At 42.4% G+C, this 19,568-nt stretch overlaps 6 protein-coding genes across 11 annotated transcripts; 4 read left to right on the top strand and 2 right to left on the bottom strand.

The window, feature by feature from the left end:
- The first annotated feature begins 6,787 nt into the window (after positions 1 to 6,787).
- Positions 6,788 to 12,817, top strand: LOC6525171 (heat shock protein beta-1). 3 transcript variants are annotated; one of them, XM_002100973.4, is made up of 5 exons: positions 6,788 to 7,264; positions 11,202 to 11,228; positions 11,999 to 12,080; positions 12,144 to 12,239; positions 12,307 to 12,817. In XM_002100973.4, the coding sequence occupies exons 1-5, from the start codon at positions 7,086 to 7,088 to the stop codon at positions 12,499 to 12,501; spliced, it is 579 nt and encodes a 192-aa protein (XP_002101009.1). In that variant the 5' UTR covers positions 6,788 to 7,085; the 3' UTR covers positions 12,502 to 12,817. The 3 variants fall into 3 exon arrangements, with proteins under 3 accessions (XP_002101009.1, XP_015046128.1, XP_015046129.1); XM_015190642.2 differs by lacking the exon at positions 11,202 to 11,228 and having other exon boundaries at positions 6,790 to 7,264; XM_015190643.2 differs by lacking the exons at positions 6,788 to 7,264; positions 11,202 to 11,228 and adding an exon at positions 11,785 to 11,891.
- Positions 12,818 to 12,989: 172 nt separating this feature from the next.
- On the top strand, positions 12,990 to 15,216 carry LOC6525170 (solute carrier family 25 member 40). 3 transcript variants are annotated; one of them, XM_002100972.4, is made up of 5 exons: positions 12,993 to 13,428; positions 13,491 to 13,678; positions 13,737 to 14,324; positions 14,414 to 14,756; positions 15,125 to 15,216. In XM_002100972.4, the coding sequence occupies exons 1-5, from the start codon at positions 13,239 to 13,241 to the stop codon at positions 15,142 to 15,144; spliced, it is 1,329 nt and encodes a 442-aa protein (XP_002101008.2). In that variant the 5' UTR covers positions 12,993 to 13,238; the 3' UTR covers positions 15,145 to 15,216. The 3 variants fall into 3 exon arrangements, with proteins under 3 accessions (XP_015046127.1, XP_039227708.1, XP_002101008.2); XM_015190641.3 differs by lacking the exon at positions 15,125 to 15,216 and having other exon boundaries at positions 12,990 to 13,428; positions 13,737 to 14,328; positions 14,414 to 14,540; XM_039371774.1 differs by lacking the exon at positions 15,125 to 15,216 and having other exon boundaries at positions 12,990 to 13,428; positions 13,737 to 14,334; positions 14,414 to 14,540.
- LOC6525169 (solute carrier family 25 member 40) lies at positions 14,940 to 16,809 on the top strand. 2 transcript variants are annotated; one of them, XM_002100971.4, is made up of 5 exons: positions 14,941 to 15,364; positions 15,431 to 15,600; positions 15,657 to 16,166; positions 16,232 to 16,313; positions 16,392 to 16,809. In XM_002100971.4, exons 1-5 carry the CDS (start codon positions 15,184 to 15,186, stop codon positions 16,622 to 16,624), a joined length of 1,176 nt encoding a protein of 391 aa, XP_002101007.1. In that variant the 5' UTR covers positions 14,941 to 15,183; the 3' UTR covers positions 16,625 to 16,809. The 2 variants fall into 2 exon arrangements, with proteins under 2 accessions (XP_015046126.1, XP_002101007.1); XM_015190640.3 differs by having other exon boundaries at positions 14,940 to 15,364; positions 16,232 to 16,809.
- A 382-nt stretch (positions 16,810 to 17,191) lies between these two features.
- LOC6525168 (coiled-coil domain-containing protein 86) lies at positions 17,192 to 17,819 on the top strand. Its single transcript, XM_002100970.4, has 2 exons — positions 17,192 to 17,407; positions 17,466 to 17,819. Exons 1-2 carry the CDS (start codon positions 17,277 to 17,279, stop codon positions 17,755 to 17,757), a joined length of 423 nt encoding a protein of 140 aa, XP_002101006.1. The 5' UTR covers positions 17,192 to 17,276; the 3' UTR covers positions 17,758 to 17,819.
- Positions 17,820 to 17,822: 3 nt separating this feature from the next.
- LOC6525167 (L-seryl-tRNA(Sec) kinase) lies at positions 17,823 to 18,772 on the bottom strand. The gene has a single exon (XM_039371811.2). The coding sequence runs from the start codon at positions 18,770 to 18,772 to the stop codon at positions 17,900 to 17,902; it is 873 nt and encodes a 290-aa protein (XP_039227745.1). The 3' UTR covers positions 17,823 to 17,899.
- LOC6525166 (mitochondrial import inner membrane translocase subunit Tim10B) lies at positions 17,823 to 19,518 on the bottom strand. Its single transcript, XM_002100968.4, has 3 exons — positions 19,371 to 19,518; positions 19,217 to 19,312; positions 17,823 to 19,154 (listed from the first exon to the last, which is right to left on the bottom strand). The coding sequence occupies exons 1-3, from the start codon at positions 19,389 to 19,391 to the stop codon at positions 18,918 to 18,920; spliced, it is 354 nt and encodes a 117-aa protein (XP_002101004.1). The 5' UTR covers positions 19,392 to 19,518; the 3' UTR covers positions 17,823 to 18,917.
- Between the last annotated feature and the right edge of the window lie 50 nt (positions 19,519 to 19,568).

Genomic DNA, 19,568 nt, shown 5'->3' with positions numbered 1-19,568 from the left:
AACACAGTTCGATTGGAAATTTAATTACGAACTCAACGAGGTATGACATTCCATGATTGGACCAATATTACCAAAGTTATGATCAAAATTCTGATATTTATAGTCGCAGAAACACGATTTTCGACAAACATTCAAAAATGATGGTCAAAAAGTGGAAAAAAAATTTTTTAAAGTTCAACTTTCATTTTTGAACACAGTTCGATTGGAAATTTAATTACGAACTCAACGAGGTATGACATTCCATGATTGGACCAATATTACCAAAGTTATGATCAAAATACTGATATTTATAGTCGCAGAAACACGATTTTCGACAAACATTCAAAAATGATGGTCAAAAATTGGAAAAAAAATTTTTTAAAGTTCAACTTTCATTTTTGAACACAGTTCGATTGGAAATTTAATTACGAACTCAACGAGGTATGACATTCCATGATTGGACCAATATTACCAAAGTTATGATCAAAATACTGATATTTATAGTCGCAGAAACACGATTTTCGACAAACATTCAAAAATGATGGTCAAAAAGTGGAAAAAAAATTTTTTAAAGTTCAAACTCAACGAGGTATGACATTCCATGATTGGACCAATATTACGAAAGTTATGATCAAAATACTGATATTTATAGTCGCAGAAACACGATTTTCGACAAACATTCAAAAATGATGGTCAAAAATTGGAAAAAAAAATTTTTTAAAGTTCAACTTTCATTTTTGAACACAGTTCGATTGGAAATTTAATTACGAACTCAACGAGGTATGACATTCCATGATTGGACCAATATTACCAAAGTTATGATCAAAATACTGATATTTATAGTCGCAGAAACACGATTTTCGACAAACATTCAAAAATGATGATCAAAAAGTGGAAAAAAAATTTTTTAAAGTTCAACTTTCATTTTTGAACACAGTTCGATTGGAAATTTAATTACGAACTCAACGAGGTATGACATTCCATGATTGGACCAATATTACCAAAGTTATGATCAAAATACTGATATTTATAGTCGCAGAAACACGATTTTCGACAAACATTCAAAAATGATGGTCAAAAAGTGGAAAAAATTTTTTTTAAAGTTCAACTTTCATTTTTGAACACAGTTCGATTGGAAATTTAATTACGAACTTAACGAGGTATGACATTCCATGATTGGACCAATATTACGAAAGTTATGATCAAAATACTGATATTTATAGTCGCAGAAACACGATTTTCGACAAACATTCAAAAATGATGGTCAAAAATTGGAAAAAAATTTTTTTTAAGTTCAACTTTCATTTTTGAACACAGTTCGATTGGAAATTTAATTACGAACTCAACGAGGTATGACATTCCATGATTGGACCAATATTACCAAAGTTATGATCAAAATACTGATATTTATAGTCGCAGAAACACGATTTTCGACAAACATTCAAAAATGATGGTCAAAAAGTGGAAAAAAAATTTTTTAAAGTTCAACTTTCATTTTTGAACACAGTTCGATTGGAAATTTAATTACGAACTCAACGAGGTATGACATTCCATGATTGGACCAATATTACCAAAGTTATGATCAAAATTCTGATATTTATAGTCGCAGAAACACGATTTTCGACAAACATTCAAAAATGATGGTCAAAAAGTGGAAAAAAAATTTTTTAAAGTTCAACTTTCATTTTTGAACACAGTTCGATTGGAAATTTAATTACGAACTCAACGAGGTATGACATTCCATGATTGGACCAATATTACCAAAGTTATGATCAAAATACTGATATTTATAGTCGCAGAAACACGATTTTCGACAAACATTCAAAAATGATGGTCAAAAATTGGAAAAAAAATTTTTTAAAGTTCAACTTTCATTTTTGAACACAGTTCGATTGGAAATTTAATTACGAACTCAACGAGGTATGACATTCCATGATTGGACCAATATTACCAAAGTTATGATCAAAATACTGATATTTATAGTCGCAGAAACACGATTTTCGACAAACATTCAAAAATGATGGTCAAAAAGTGGAAAAAAAATTTTTTAAAGTTCAAACTCAACGAGGTATGACATTCCATGATTGGACCAATATTACGAAAGTTATGATCAAAATACTGATATTTATAGTCGCAGAAACACGATTTTCGACAAACATTCAAAAATGATGGTCAAAAATTGGAAAAAAAATTTTTTAAAGTTCAACTTTCATTTTTGAACACAGTTCGATTGGAAATTTAATTACGAACTCAACGAGGTATGACATTCCATGATTGGACCAATATTACCAAAGTTATGATCAAAATACTGATATTTATAGTCGCAGAAACACGATTTTCGACAAACATTCAAAAATGATGGTCAAAAAGTGGAAAAAATTTTTTTTAAAGTTCAACTTTCATTTTTGAACACAGTTCGATTGGAAATTTAATTACGAACTTAACGAGGTATGACATTCCATGATTGGACCAATATTACGAAAGTTATGATCAAAATACTGATATTTATAGTCGCAGAAACACGATTTTCGACAAACATTCAAAAATGATGGTCAAAAATTGGAAAAAAATTTTTTTTAAGTTCAACTTTCATTTTTGAACACAGTTCGATTGGAAATTTAATTACGAACTCAACGAGGTATGACATTCCATGATTGGACCAATATTACCAAAGTTATGATCAAAATACTGATATTTATAGTCGCAGAAACACGATTTTCGACAAACATTCAAAAATGATGGTCAAAAATTGGAAAAAAAATTTTTTAAAGTTCAACTTTCATTTTTGAACACAGTTCGATTGGAAATTTAATTACGAACTCAACGAGGTATGACATTCCATGATTGGACCAATATTACCAAAGTTATGATCAAAATACTGATATTTATAGTCGCAGAAACACGATTTTCGACAAACATTCAAAAATGATGGTCAAAAATTGGAAAAAAAAATTTTTTAAAGTTCAACTTTCATTTTTGAACACAGTTCGATTGGAAATTTAATTACGAACTCAACGAGGTATGACATTCCATGATTGGACCAATATTACCAAAGTTATGATCAAAATACTGATATTTATAGTCGCAGAAACACGATTTTCGACAAACATTCAAAAATGATGGTCAAAAAGTGGAAAAAAAATTTTTTAAAGTTCAAACTCAACGAGGTATGACATTCCATGATTGGACCAATATTACGAAAGTTATGATCAAAATACTGATATTTATAGTCGCAGAAACACGATTTTCGACAAACATTCAAAAATGATGGTCAAAAATTGGAAAAAAAAATTTTTTAAAGTTCAACTTTCATTTTTGAACACAGTTCGATTGGAAATTTAATTACGAACTCAACGAGGTATGACATTCCATGATTGGACCAATATTACCAAAGTTATGATCAAAATACTGATATTTATAGTCGCAGAAACACGATTTTCGACAAACATTCAAAAATGATGATCAAAAAGTGGAAAAAAAATTTTTTAAAGTTCAACTTTCATTTTTGAACACAGTTCGATTGGAAATTTAATTACGAACTCAACGAGGTATGACATTCCATGATTGGACCAATATTACCAAAGTTATGATCAAAATACTGATATTTATAGTCGCAGAAACACGATTTTCGACAAACATTCAATAATGATGGTCAAAAATTGGAAAAAAATTTTTTTTAAGTTCAACTTTCATTTTTGAACACAGTTCGATTGGAAATTTAATTACGAACTCAACGAGGTATGACATTCCATGATTGGACCAATATTACCAAAGTTATGATCAAAATTCTGATATTTATAGTCGCAGAAACACGATTTTCGACAAACATTCAAAAATGATGGTCAAAAATTGGAAAAAAAATTTTTTAAAGTTCAACTTTCATTTTTGAACACAGTTCGATTGGAAATTTAATTACGAACTCAACGAGGTATGACATTCCATGATTGGACCAATATTACCAAAGTTATGATCAAAATACTGATATTTATAGTCGCAGAAACACGATTTTCGACAAACATTCAAAAATGATGGTCAAAAATTGGAAAAAAAATTTTTTAAAGTTCAACTTTCATTTTTGAACACAGTTCGATTGGAAATTTAATTACGAACTCAACGAGGTATGACATTCCATGATTGGACCAATATTACCAAAGTTATGATCAAAATACTGATATTTATAGTCGCAGAAACACGATTTTTGACAAACCTTCAAAAATGATGGTCAAAAATTGGAAAAAAAATTTTTTAAAGTTCAACTTTCATTTTTGAACACAGTTCGATTGGAAATTTAATTACGAACTCAACGAGGTATGACATTCCATGATTGGACCAATATTACCAAAGTTATGATCAAAATACTGATATTTATAGTCGCAGAAACACGATTTTCGACAAACATTAAAAAATGATGGTCAAAAATTGGAAAAAAAATTTTTTAAAGTTCAACTTTCATTTTTGAACACAGTTCGATTGGAAATTTAATTACGAACTCAACGAGGTATGACATTCCATGATTGGACCAATATTACCAAAGTTATGATCAAAATACTGATATTTATAGTCGCAGAAACACGATTTTCGACAAACCTTCAAAAATGATGGTCAAAAATTGGAAAAAAAATTTTTTTAAGTTCAACTTTCATTTTTGAACACAGTTCGATTGGAAATTTAATTACGAACTCAACGAGGTATGACATTCCATGATTGGACCAATATTACCAAAGTTATGATCAAAATACTGATATTTATAGTCGCAGAAACACGATTTTCGACAAACATTCAAAAATGATGGTCAAAAATTGGAAAAAAATTTTTTTAAAGTTCAACTTTAATTTTTGAACACAGTTCGATTGGAAATTTAATTACGAACTCAACGAGGTATGACATTCCATGATTGGACCAATATTACCAAAGTTCTGATCAAAATACTGATATCATGAATATGAATTCATTCATGAAATATTTTAAAACTCATAAGCGAGTGTAATTGAGTTAAATGGAATCCCCTTTAGAAAATGATGAAATGGGAGTCCTGAAGAAGTATCCACGATCTGCAGCTGACAACACAAATATGCAACGGATGCGATGTATCCCCATTATTTTCGCGGATTGCCGAGCGGGGGCTTAGTGGAGGCACTGGGGACTTCAAGGTCGACATTATTGATGAAAATGAGTTTGTTGCTTGGACAGGCGGCATTAACGGCCATTGCGAGCATGTGGGCGCTGTGAAAAACACAATGAAAACACCTCAGCCGTTGAGCAGCGATGATTGTCATTTTATTTTCGTAATTCGTGATTAAATCTATAATTATTTGGATGGCCCAACTGCCGTTGCCCCCGATGGAATTTCGGGCAATAAAACGGTCACGGATTCAAAATACAAACGATGCTCCCTCTGCGAGAAATCCAAAAATGTCATTTTAATATGTCGCTTTTGAACTGGTAAAAATATAAATACAAATTATGTGCATGCAATAACAGCTTTAATATAAATAAAATATGATCTTCAGCTAATTGCTTTGTTGTAAATGAAAACCCATTGCTAATTTGAAAATAAAATTTAGTTTGTTCAGCTAAAACATTTTATTTTATTCAATTCATATTGTTTTGCATTCATGCAGATGCATATTGATTCATTTACCTTACGGTAGCCAACTTGTTGTACAAAAAGCTTCCACATCTCACACTTTTACTGCAGTTGCAACTCTGCAACCGGACCTCATTAATTTCATTTTAATACCCCTGTCAGACGCTCCCTAAAAGGAAACCTCCGTGCTCGAATCGAATGGACTCGACTGGATTCCCGATTCACGATTCTCGACTCCGAGCGCCAATGTCACGCGGCTGACTCATTTGGCATTTGTTTACAAACAAACCGATGCGAAGTGGGTAGTTCCATGGATATGGCTGAGCACACTGGCAGAAAAACAGGTTATATATTTTACACCTAATGTCTAATTACAATATTGTAGATACTGCAATGCATAACGCCCACTGGTAGAGCAAGGAACCAATTCTATAATGTAATTGTTATACGAGGCTTTTAGGTTTACAATAGTACATGCTTAGCCATCTTAGCGCAGCATAGAGATATTCAAATCAATATGTTCCGTACTCATTTTCTCTGTGTGTATTTGGGCCGCCAACGTTATACACCCACCCGGTCTAATATTGGGATTTATCGACTCTGCACACTGGGCGGAATTGGCTTTTTGATTTAAGGTCTTAATGATGATGAGCTTTGGGTGTAAGCCCGCTACCATGAACAAGGTATCGTGGGCCAGCACGCCATAAATGTTCTATTTTAAGACGATGGATAATGCCAACCCACAGCGCGGAAAACTCACTTTCTACCAATGTGCACCACTCTCCACCAAAGAACATTTCCCAAAACGGTAGGATGCGTTATTCGACAACCGGTTAACTCAACACGATCGCTTGCAGCGCCACTTGCGCACTCATACTCACACTCACCACTCATACTCAGCTTCACTCTAGCACTCACAACACTCAAAAATGGTGCACGCCGCATTCAGATAATTATGATAAGCATACCTAACTATGTCTATCCCTACTTTTTCGATTTCGAATTCAACGATATATGACATTAACTGATTACAGTACACTTAATCTATTTCATTTAGGGAATAGAAGCACAAATGAATTAGACGACAGTATTAACATATTCAAATTACCGCCCATTAACCAATCGATGTAGTCATCGTCGCGTCGTCGACCTATCGATAGCGCCATACTGCGCAGCGGCAATCGAAGTACAATCGGTACAAAAGCTATAAAAGCAAAGACTCACTCAGAATGCAAAACAGTCGAGAAATTGAAACGCGGCTATCTGTGCAATACGTCCAACCGAAACCACACACGAACGTCTTGAGTTTCGAATACATATAGAAAACCCATCGAGTTCCCCTTTTTTTTTGGTTGCTCTGTCGGTCGATTAGCAAGTGAACAAGCTCGAAAGCGCGTAGAGCAGAGCAGAGAATAATAGAGCGGTATACAGTATATACGGTATACAGTGTACATCAAAGAGATTGGAGACTCCATCTAGCGAAGCAACCACCAAATAACCACCAACAAACAGCACAAAAATGGCCGAGGCTAACAAGAGGAATATCCCCATCAAGCTGGGCGACTTCAGCGTCATCGACACGGAGTTCAGCAACATCCGCGAGCGCTTCGACTCCGAGATGCGCAAAATGGAGGAGGAGATGGCCAAGTTCCGTCACGAGCTGATGAACCGCGAGGCTAACTTCTTCGAGTCCACCAGGTGAGCGGGTTACCGATGATACCAGTGATACTAGTGATAGCAGTGGGTACAACTGTGGGTTTTACTGCCTGATTCGCCGGGGTATAGAGCGATGGCACCACCAACTCCCTTCGTCGTCTGGTTGTGGGCATCTCTAAATATAGGCGCACATCTTGCCACATCGCCCACTGGTCTGGAGCACTTCACTCACAGATTCGTACGTATGTACATATGTTTGTACATATGTACAACATACACACCAAACAGTGGGCCTTATAGAAGGCGAGCGGCCCGATTCGATACTCGCCCCAGATACACTATGTGTGTTTCTTTGCCGTCGCTCTGGGGGAGGATGAGTCACCAGTTCTAAATTCTCCGCCGCTGTCTCCGGCCAAGAAACACATGTGTATCCGCCCGCCACCCGCAAGTAATCCCCCTCCCCCCGGTTCGCCAGCGCCTCTTCCTTCACTTCACCTTCCTTCCCTTCCGCTCGATCTCGAGTCCCATTGGTTTATGCAACCGTTATGTAGGGCATAACGGAATTTTTCGAACTTTGAGAATCACCTGTGCCAAGACATTCCGTTATGTGCGCGTCTGCGTGTGTGTGTGTGTGTGCCTGTGTGTGCGTGGGGTTCCTACCTAAGCAGAAAAATGTAATTGTTGATAGTGAGATAAGATATTAAAATCTGGTCTCTGCGAGTAGTATTAAATATTTGAAAGTGGAAAGCAAAAGCACGGCTACGATCGGATGGATCGTGATTTTGCAATTTCGAACTATTTTTACACACACCTGTCTAACATTTTGTAGTTTTTTAAACTATTAACTGGCAAACGCGTCGTCTACTGAGCAATCTATTTTCATTTGCAAGCCAATTAAGTGATTCAGGATTGACACCCTCGCATATTCATACGAATTAGAGAAAATTCCAGTGGAATTCCAGTTACGACGTTGTTAGTGTCGTTTTCAATGAACATGGGTTTATTGCCCAAATCAGCGATTAATAAACAAACAATGCCCCAGGCAAATGGCAAATATTATGTTATGTCGCCTCCGACGCCGTCGCGGTTGCGCGCCTCGTTAGCCTTTCCATTGGAGTTGCGTTGCGTGGGCGCCAGTTTTGGTTGCTATTGGGACGACCTCGGCGTATGACGCAATCGAACTGATGGACTATTTGTTGTTGGCTTCTCCATGGTCGCCACTGCATTTGCATGGCCACAACAGAAACTTCCCGCCCGACTCTTTCCACTCTTCAGGAACTCGGCATTCCGCCTTTCAACTTTGCCCATTCAACGCCAAAGTTGGCAGTGAAAGGAAATTAACCCAAATTGGTTGCCCCCCAGCTACACCTGTGCTCCTGTTCCTGGCTGCAAATTTAATTGGAAAGGAAGGCAAACACACAGTGGCAGCGTAAGTTGGGTGCCAGGGTGCTTGGGCGATTAGCCTAATCGCCAGAGATTGGCCACGTAGTCTAGCAGTTTAGATAGTATTTCAGTATATACATACTTGCCAAATTTCAATCAAATTCAATCATATTACTGATGCGTGGAATCGGCGATTATCCGCCTTTTACTGACCATTGTCGCAACCTTTGACCTATGTATGCGGCTTTGGCTTTGGCTGTGGCTGTGGCGTGTCGTCGATTGAAACGCTGCGTGATATCCGAATGGCTCAGCGCGGAATAAACGCAGGCCCAGATACAGGGCGGTAAATCTATACAGGTAGGTCTCCCCTACCGAAGTTGGGATTTGGAGCGCTTTGGCTACTTGGTTTTGGATTTTACGTGCATAGCCCCAGTAATAGTACATGTCGAGCACACAATATCTCGACCATCCGTGGACAATAAATTGTTTAGCTTCCACTACAAGCTGCAATCGGATTCCTAACTATATTTAATTATGGCATTACAAAAACATGTTTACAAATATGCCATTCCGACGTAGTTGCCAAAAGCTGTTCGGGCAATTTGCATATCTTAAAAAAACTTTCTTGTACATACACATACATATGTACGAGTATGTACTTACATATGAATACTAACGATGGATTGTGGGTGGGTGCAGGGCCTTATTTGCGACTTGGCCATAAGCATAAACCGCACTTCAATGCTGGCGCCTTCAAATATTCGAATCTGCTGAGTCTGCGGATTCAGGGGGATTTAGATGGGCTTCCCAGTGAAATAAATTGATGGGATTATCTATACCGATGCATGGAAATTGTATTGGCCAGATCGGACGGATCGTGTGGATGCCAAGCATAGGCAGCAGCAACGGTTTGCCTAATTTATAGACTCATTAATCGGCCTTGCGATCGGTTGTGTGTGCGCACAGTTTAAACAAATAAGTACGCTAAGATCATACGCTACATTCATATGTACATACATATGTATGTACATATTTACTCAGCAAATGGCTGGGTATTTGCGAAAAGCTTTCACACACACGGTCAGTTTTCAGTTGGGATGAGCACACGCTGCGGCGATTTAGTTGCCAATATTGGTGGCTGGATGCTGATAATTCAAATGAGCAGCGGTTTGCGATGATATCATGTCAATTTTTAGCTATTGCGCTGCGCTGCGCTTCGACTTGATTCAATTCGATTCCAATCGATGACAAAGCGGCGATCTTCGCCGGTAATCGATATTATAATTCGACATTTGTTTCACACACACACACACGCACATACAAACACACACTCGCGCGCACCGCAAACAACAAAAGAGAGCCATTTTGTTTGCGCTTGTTCTGGTTTCTTTGCTGTCTCTCGTGCCTGTGTTTATTTTCGTTCTTCTTTGGTTTCCTTTCGTTTGGCTTTTCAATAACGAAAAAATATGCATGACATCATTGTCATCAGATGCCAGCGAGATATTGTAGTCCCACCACACACTCACACGTACATACGTGGGCTGTGGAGAGAGGGTGGTAGTGAGAGCGGTTTCCAGAGTGGGAGGGCAGGTGCCTCTTCATGCTGACCAAAGAAACTTTGGCCAGGCGACTAACGGTTATTGGTACTTATCATTAGCGCACTATTGATTTCTCTCTTCGCGGGGCGATCAACCTCGGAAAGCAAGTCAGTCGCAAGGTCGCCAGAAAGCCCACGCACGTTCACGTTTCGGCTCCGATTGATAAGCTTCCTCCGCTAAATTCGCGAAGTGGCAGTTGATGGCCGGTTATCAACGACTCTCACTCGCAAGCACACACACACACCTACAAGGCCATCATAGCGACACGACACGCACAGCGGCTTAACGGCAAATCAGATCCCGTAAGCTAAGAGTGCAGATTAAGGTGGACCTTAAAAACAGACAAATAGTTAAAAAATCAAATGACTTGTCATTTAAAGTGAGAGTGAAGTGAAAAACAAATTAAATCACAAAAAATAAATAAGTTTAGATATACTATTTTAAATTCTCTTCCGAAAGTCCAAAAATATAAATATACAAAGTGGCTAAAGCTGTGCGACAACATGTAATACAAAGTGAACAGTTACGACCAATAAATTATTTCCTGGGTAAATATGTAATTTTATGAATACTTATCTCTCTCGTGGATAATATATTTTTTATTTTAGACGCCACACTTCAAGTACTTGGATCTTAAAAGATACATAAAATTACAGTCTAAAACAGTTTGGTGGCTGGCAGTACGGAAAACAAAGGAGCAATCATTGATATATTCACATACATATAAGAAACTTGTACAACATGAGCCAATAAATATTAACCGAACCGTCTTAAAAATTGTTGTTGGTTTTCGTTAAAACAGCATAACTCTATTACCGATTCTATGGCATTTCCTTATATAAAAGTAAAAATATGCTGCCCCTTGTGTAATTACCTTTTATCTAACTCAATATACAAATATTTTCTCTATTTTTCTCTTTCTTGCCGCTTGGAAAATATTAAACAACCGCAATAATTTCCATATTATAATAATCTCCTCTCCTATCTTAAAACAAAAGCTCTACTAAAAAAACAACAACTACCAGGTACAATAACGTAGAATGTTTACAACCTAAACTTTTATTTCATGTTTATCCTCAATGTTTCCTTCTATACTCAACCCCTAATTGTTGGTAACTACTGCATTGGCTAAGTGTAATTGCAATCCCCACACGTATTCACAGACTAAAATCGCATGTTCAGACTTATATTACTAGAAATTTATACACTTCGCTTAAAACTGATAGATGAACTGATAATACTTGTAAGCAAAGGGAAATTTTGGATCCTATGGTATATTTTTATGTTTAGTCTTTCTAAGCATACTGTGTCCTAAGACACGACTTGAACATAAAGCCTAGAAGATTCCCCCGAATCTCAATTCACTTATGGGAATGTCCTTAAAATAGAAATTATAACACCCAATGCAGACATGTGGAGATTTATATTTCGAGGGTGCCAGCTGCTCCCCCCACATCCGTATAGATGTACACATATGTACATATTTCGCTTCCAAGCGGAAGCCAGATCTATTATTAGATAGCCCTCGAGCATCGCGGCTTCATTTAAGTTGGGTTCGTTCTGTCCGGATCAGTTTCATCCCGAAGAAGCAGCAGCATGGAGGCCTTCACGCGCACACTGCAAAACACCTTTCGTAGCACTAGGACCACCAGAACCACTACTACCACAACCACAAACTCCTCCACCAGGTTCCTTCACGCATCCCTAACACTTTTGATTTTATTTGGAATCTACTTGTTTTTAAGTTTCGTTTCACTCAATTGTAATACTTATGTGCATTTCAACCTATTTGCAGCTCAACGACAAACTCGGCTCTGCCATCCCGAATCCCCAAGCAACAGAACTACGTCTCCGACATTAGCTCACCCTTGATCCAGGTAAGCAATGCACGAAAGCTATTCCTGGTTGCCAAATGATAACACTAATTTCCGTAATTGCAGGATGAGGGCGATAACAAAGTGCTGAAGCTGCGCTTCGATGTCAGCCAGTACGCGCCCGAGGAAATTGTGGTGAAAACCGTCGACCAGAAGCTATTGGTAAGTCTCTGCTCAGGATTTGTATGCCCGTAAGTCGCTCTAACAGAGATATCTTCCCTTGGATTAGGTGCACGCCAAGCACGAGGAGAAGTCGGACACAAAGAGCGTGTACAGGGAGTACAACCGGGAGTTCCTGCTGCCCAAGGGCGTAAACCCCGAGTCCATCCGCTCGTCCCTCAGCAAGGACGGAGTCCTGACCGTGGACGCTCCCCTGCCAGCACTCACCGCTGGCGAGACACTGATTCCCATCGCCCACAAGTGAAGGCCCTGCCCAGTTATCCAGTCACCATGGCCCACGCAGCGGGAGGAGTCCGGGCTGCCGCCGATCAGATTAAATCATACACACATTGAGTTTAATCCAATCCTATCTAAATGATTAATTTTTTTGGTTCTGACTTAAAGCTAAACTATGTTACTGACGTACTACTCATTAACTTAAATATAATTCAAATTATTATTAAATTTGATTAATTTAATTCATATTTATAATTTTCGCATTAAACGTAATCAATTTTGTCGTAGTTGCCCCCCATTGGTTTTCCTTTCCTGCCATCGAAAATAAATCAATATTTATCCAACTGCGGGGATTTTGATCAGTGAGTTGGGCATCATTGACTAATTAGCTGCCGACACATTTCACTTTTAAAATGATGTACCTTTCCCTTTAGGGAATCGAGAGGATTAAATAAAGTTTATGGATTTTGTGTATATTTAGGAGTGGCAAATGTTATTAATTGGAATACAATAGGAAAAAGGAATCATATGGGCCAGGCTTGACGTTTCAGCTCATTCAATATTCTTCTTAAATTAAAGTTCGTTCGTTACGAAAAACCTTCGACTCAGATCAGATATCTCACCAAATTGTTGGCGCTGCACAGTGATGTCTTCCCTGAAGACCGGTGGTCCTGTCTAATTGGAATCAACCAAATTGTCAGGCGACATCTCGGTCGCCTGAGATACACAAAACTAAAACAGATTTCTAAGCAAATACATAACAAAATGATGCCGCCGCAGCTAATGTCCCAAACGGGAAACGGCGGCGAGATGGAAGGGAGTCGATTGGAGTGCAAGGAGTTGGATCCGCTGCGGCTGACCACGCTGATCCTGAGTGCGGATCCGCGGTACCGCATCAAACCCATGCAGCAGGTCATGTCTGCCCTCGTCGGTGGCCTCATCACAACGTTTGTGGGTGAGTTAATTCGGCGGAATAGGTGAGTTACCCAGAGGTCTAACCAAACCTTACTCGGCCAGTGACGCCCTTGGAAGTTGTGAAAACGCGCGTCCAGACACAGCACGCGATCCGCCAGCGACCGACTGTTTCCAAGCTATGCTACGTCTACCACAACGGCCTGATGACCCACGTGTGCCGCTCCAGCGACATCTGCATACCGAAACCAGGCCGGGATCCGCGAAACCTTCGGCCCCTACGCGGCGCCATGGTGGGTTTGGCTTTCTAGCTTCATTATCATCATTATGTATCTTATTTTTCGGGCGCAGGATGCCTTTGTCAAGATCATCTGCACCAGTGGCTTCAGCGGCTTGTGGGCGGGCCTTAGTCCCACGTTAGTTTCGGCCCTGCCCTCCACGATTATCTATTTTCTGACATACGAGTATATCAAGAATTCCCTGTCCCACCTCTACATGGTCCCGCAGAAGTTTGAGGAATCCGACATGGCGGACCAAGTGCCGGGAGCCGACGGAGGGGATCCCCTGGACCAGGCCACCAGGGGAATAAATGTGAGCGCCACCGCGCCGGTAACCACCACATCGCTGCCGTACTACGTGCCCATGGCCTCGGGCATTTGCTCGCGCACCATTGTGGTCACGGCCATCACGCCCATCGAGATGGTGCGCATCAAGATGCAGTCGGAGTACATGACCTACTCCGAGCTGTGGCGCGTGCTGCGCTCGTTAATCCGCCAGCACGGTATCCTGGGTCTATGGCGGGGCTGGCCGCCCACCGTGATGCGGGACGCACCATTCTCGGGAACCTACTGGGCGGTCTACGAGGCGATTAAGCGGGCCTTTAGCGTCACGGAGCCCACATTCCTCTTTAGCTTCCTCACGGGCGCCATCTCCGGAGCGGTGGGTGAGGGTGAGCAGTGCTCTGCCACACACCGAAAACCGTAGCTTTTCGTCGAGAGTAATCGAGTTTTGGTAACGTCATTCCGCAGGTGGCTACCTTTGTGACCATGCCCTTTGACCTGATCACCACACACACGCAGATTGAGCTGGGTCAGGACGTGCTGTACGAGGAGGTGGGAGCGGGAACAGGTGCAGCTGCAGAAGCCGGTGCCGGAGCACGACCAAAGACGCCACCCAGTGCCGTCTCCAAATCCAAGCCGTCGGTGCTCTCACGAATGCGCCAAATCTACAGGCTGCAGGGAGTGCGGGGCCTCTACGTTGGGGTAATGCCGCGCATGCTCCGTGTGGTTCCCGCCTGCGCCATCATGATCTCCACCTTCGAGTACAGCAAGTCGTTCTTCTTCCACTACAACCTGGATCTCCAGGAGGCAGGTATGTGAACTGGAGACGATAAAGTATGGTAAATGAGGGCACTTTAGTTAAGCCAAAATATGTAAATATAATTTTTTAATTCAACCATTCAAACGATCAAAAATAACGTTTTTCGATTGCACCGCGATAGCATTTCCGTTCCGACTTCACTATCGATAGCGCCCAGCGGCAACAGCTGATCGACGTGGAACGGAATGGAAATGGGAAAAACGGACTAGCACGGTGTTTTCTTTTGGACCCGTAAATTATTTCACAATGACCGGGAGGCTTGACGAATAGCCCATCTGAACATAGACAACAAACACACCGTTGAGTGGTACGCGACTCACCTTCTCATCTCATTTCACATCACCGTTACGCGCCACCAGCTTACCGGGGCTCCCATTGAAGCAACCGCCAATCGCGTGGAAGAGCAAGTGCATCTGCCATGGCTGCTAAGAGGGAGGCCTGCGGCCAATTTGCTGTAGCCAGTGCTGCAATGGCTGCAATGGCGGCTGCTTCAAGCCAAAATCCGACGAAAGCCACAATGACGGACCCCCGTTTCCGGATCCGACCGCTGCAGCAAGTGGCATCCGCTTGTACGGGCGCCATGGTGACGGCCTGCTTTAGTATGTTGTCCGGACCACACCTTTAAGCATAATCCCAGTGGTTGACTGATATATTTACCATTGCAGTGACCCCTCTGGATGTGATCAAGACCCGGCTGCAGGCCCAGCAGCAAGCGCTGCTCTCAAACAAGTGCTTCCTCTACTGCAACGGCCTCATGGACCACATCTGCCCCTGCGGCCCGGACACGCCCAACCCAGCAGCCGCCAAGCCCGCTCCCCGTTTTTCTGGCACCATTGTAAGTGGCAATCGTTAGAAAAACCGGGATCCGGACTTAACCAAGCCTTTCTTCAGGACGCATTCATCAAAATTAGCCGCACTGAGGGAATCGGTTCCCTGTGGTCGGGGCTCAGCCCAACGCTAATCTCGGCCCTGCCCTCGACCATCATATACTTTGTGGCTTATGAGCAGTTCAAGGCCCGTTTCACCGACATCCACTACAAGTACATGCGACGCCCGGATACCAGTGCCCACGACATTCCACTCCCGATTCCATTTTTGGTGCCGCTGCTGGCCGGCGTATCGGCCCGCATCCTAGCCGTTACCTGTGTGAGTCCCGTCGAGCTAATCCGCACCAAGATGCAGTCGCAGCGCATGACGCACGCCGAGATGTTTGGCACCATTCGCCAAGTGGTGCAGTCGCAGGGAGTACTGGGTTTGTGGCGCGGTCTACCGCCCACAATCCTGCGCGACGTGCCCTTTTCCGGCATCTACTGGACCTGCTACGAGTACCTAAAGAGCTCCTTTGGCGTGGTGGAGCCGTCGTTTAGCTTCAGTTTTGCGGCGGGAGCGATATCCGGATCGGTAAGATAACTGCACTGGAAAACAGTGGACTATGTTGTAGTAACACTTTATATTTCGCTTTTCAGGTGGCCGCCACTATCACCACGCCCTTCGATGTGGTGAAAACGCACGAGCAGATCGAATTTGGCGAGAAGTTCATATTCTCAGGTAGGCCCAATGTGGTTCAGCTTGCTGCAACCAACTCCCGTAGCAGCATTGACAATGGTTCGGTTTGCATTACGGCAGATAATCCCCCCAAGCAAGTGGCCACCAAGTCGGTGGCGGTGCGCCTGGCCAGCATTTACCGCCTGGGCGGAGTGCCCGCCATTTTCTCTGGACTGGGCCCCCGACTCTTCAAGGTGGCGCCCGCGTGTGCGATAATGATTTCGTCCTTCGAGTACGGCAAGTCATTCTTCTACCACTACAACATCGACCAGCACAATCGGAGCAATCAGGTGACGAAGTCGTCCGGTTCTTGAACTCACTCCCATTCGGGCGACCACAGCTTGTCGACGTGAATCTTTGTACATATGTAGAATAATGCCAAAGTTGCCAGGAAATCGGTGGGCAGGCATCGTCTACTGGGTTTGGCGAGCCCCGTCGAAATTGTTAAATTGTAGTGAAATAAAATTCTTGTTTTTCCTGGTTCAAAAACAAACATAAACTACTTTAAACTATTGATTCCGTATTTGATTTTTACAAAATTAGAACGCACATTAAAACAATATTGGGTTCCTTGTTCCTAGTTGAACAAAATATTTAATTTTTGCTAATAATGTTAATACAATAAAAGCGTAAAATAAATAATGGAACTGTTTGTTGGGAAACCCGAAATATGGTGCAGGTGAATAGATAATACTATCTACTAGTTTACACTCTTCGTTTTTGAGTATGTCGTAGAATTCTCTCGACGCACAAGATAAGATATAGTTTAACACATCTTTAAGGTCAAAAATTTAAATGATTCTGAAATGGCGCCCAATAGTTTTGTAATCGAAGGCAACCCCCCGATTACCGATGGCTTTCGCAAACATATGTTGTGTGATATCGATAGACGGTGGAACAACACGTGCATTCGTGTTTTGTATTTGTGTTGTTTGCATTTGATTTCACATTAAACTAAACCGCAAAATGAGTGAATCCGCACCAGAAACTGTGCCAGCCAAGAAGCCGGCGAAGGCCAAGAAGGCAGAAAAGCCGGAGAACAGCATTCCACGCGGCCAACCCAAGTCGAACCGGCCGTGGAAGACGCCCAAAGAGAAGTAAGTGCCTTATCCGTAGCCATCGCATTGTCATCTAATCCCTTGGCCTCCCTTGCAGATTCAGCAAAATCAAGAAGACCGTTAACCGACTTTCCTTTGAAAAGAAGACGGCTCTGCGCAATGAGCTGCGTTACATCAAGGAGCGCTCCAAGGAGATCAAGGACAAGCGCAAGGAGGACGCCGTCCAAAAGCACCAGCGCCGCGTGGAGAACGCCGAGCGCCGCCTGGCGAACGAGCGCCGCTCGGAAGTCGTCCAGGTCATCAAGAATCCCGCCAAACTGAAGCGCATGAAGAAGAAGCAGATGCGCATGATCGAGAAGCGGGACGTCAGCCAGGTGAAGGTGGTCTGAGGTGGCTCCATTAGATTAACTTGTATTTTTTGATAAATAAATCTAGTTTTAATGCCAAGACAGCGTTTAGTAACATATGTATGTATTTAGGTCGCTGCGTACATAAGTGTGTGGCACACAAACGAATTTAGCTTATCTTAGCCTAGTTTAACAAATTTACATAGTATTCCAAGGCGTCATCCTCACCATCGCCGTCTCTCTGTTTGCCGCCGCCCTCTGTGCGGAATTTTATCAATATTTCCTTGCGCCTATTGTTCAGTATTTGGCCCGCCAAGCGCTTGTCCTCGTTTTGTGGCAGTTCTTGGAGCAATGCACCAATGCGCGTCCGCAGGAGCAGATCCAGGCAGTGCACCAGAGATTGATCTTGCCGTAAACTTTTTGCTGCCGCCGTTGGCAAGTCCGTCGTCGCCTTCTTCGTGGGCAAGTCGAGCAAGGTACTAATGAATGCAAGCAACGCAGATCCTGTTGTATCCAGATCATGAAGTGTGAGACTGTTGCGTTCCCAGGCTTCCGAAGTGTCTGGCGCCTCTAGCCGCTCGTTCATCTGCCGCACCACGTCCACTGGCACTCGAGTGGCATTGCTCCTAGCCGAGTTCGCCTGCAGACAGGAGTCAAGCGAACGGGCCATGTATATCTGTCCGAAGACGCAGCCAGAGTCCCGGCACAACTGGTGAAGCGTGTGGCGCATGCTGCGGTAATAGAAGTTATCGTCGCACAGGATGAGGTGCCTTTCGCTGTTGCATTCACCACTGGAGGAAATGCGACGGACTTGAGGCGGCCAATCGGTATCTTCTTGAATGGCGGAAATGAGTTTTTCAATTACTTTAAAAATGCGGCCGCGCTGCTCCTTATAGGCTAGGTCAGCCGAAGGTGTAGCATCAAGGAAGTCGTCGTAGCACAGATGAACGATGTGGCGGACGCGGAGGGCAGTTTGCTGACCCAGCAGCCAGGTGCACAGCGAGGACTTGCCAGCTCCTGGCAGGCCGATAAGCGCAACAAGACAAATGCTCCGCATTGCGTGTGGTTGGTTGGTTCGTTTTTTGGTTGTTTGTAGAAAGATTACGTGTGGTTGCCGACTGCGTGTGTGGAGGGCGGGCTGGACTCCGCGATTAGCTATCTAGGATTGAGAACAGCAGCTGCGGCGTTGCATGCCACTGCTGCTACATGGACAAATTGCCAGCGACAGGCGGTTGGACAGGGGTAAGTACTGCCGTGGCGGCCGCCTCTTTCAGTCGCTCCTTTTCCTGCTCCTTCTGTAGCTGCTCGGCCTTGCGGGCGTTCTCCTCCACCTCCTCCATGCGCTTGGCGTTGATTGTGGTTTGCACATCCACGTAGACTTTCATCATATTCTGGTTGAAGCGGGCGAACTTAGTAACGCACCTGTCCACACAGACGTCCTATTGTGAAAAACAGCATTTAAAGAGAGATACCTCTATGGATTCCCTAGCGTGATACATACCTCCTGGCCGCCCAGGTCGCGCTGGCTGAGATTATCCACGCATCGGCTAAAACACAGTTCCGTCACTTTGTTGTATAATGTGAGAAAGTCTTTGAGCTGAAAGGCGGGGACAGTGAGTTAGGTTCAGCGGAAGTCCAAACACTCTTTCACTTACGTTGCGCAGATTGGAATCCATCGGTCGACAGCAAGTTGCGCTTAACTTGTGTTTTAATACAGCAATTATACAATTTAATTTTACAAACCGTCACGTTAGTGACGAGGGGAACAGCTGATAAGCCTTTGCTTGGGAAATCGATTGTCGATAGCACGGTTACCCATCTAATTATTGCCGGTAATCGGATTCAAAATACAG

Source organism: Drosophila yakuba, chromosome X (genome assembly GCF_016746365.2).
Source record: "Drosophila yakuba strain Tai18E2 chromosome X, Prin_Dyak_Tai18E2_2.1, whole genome shotgun sequence".
Taxonomy (NCBI): domain Eukaryota; kingdom Metazoa; phylum Arthropoda; class Insecta; order Diptera; family Drosophilidae; genus Drosophila; species Drosophila yakuba.
Note: the sequence above shows the minus strand (reverse complement) of the source record. Positions and strands in the feature narration are given on the sequence as shown.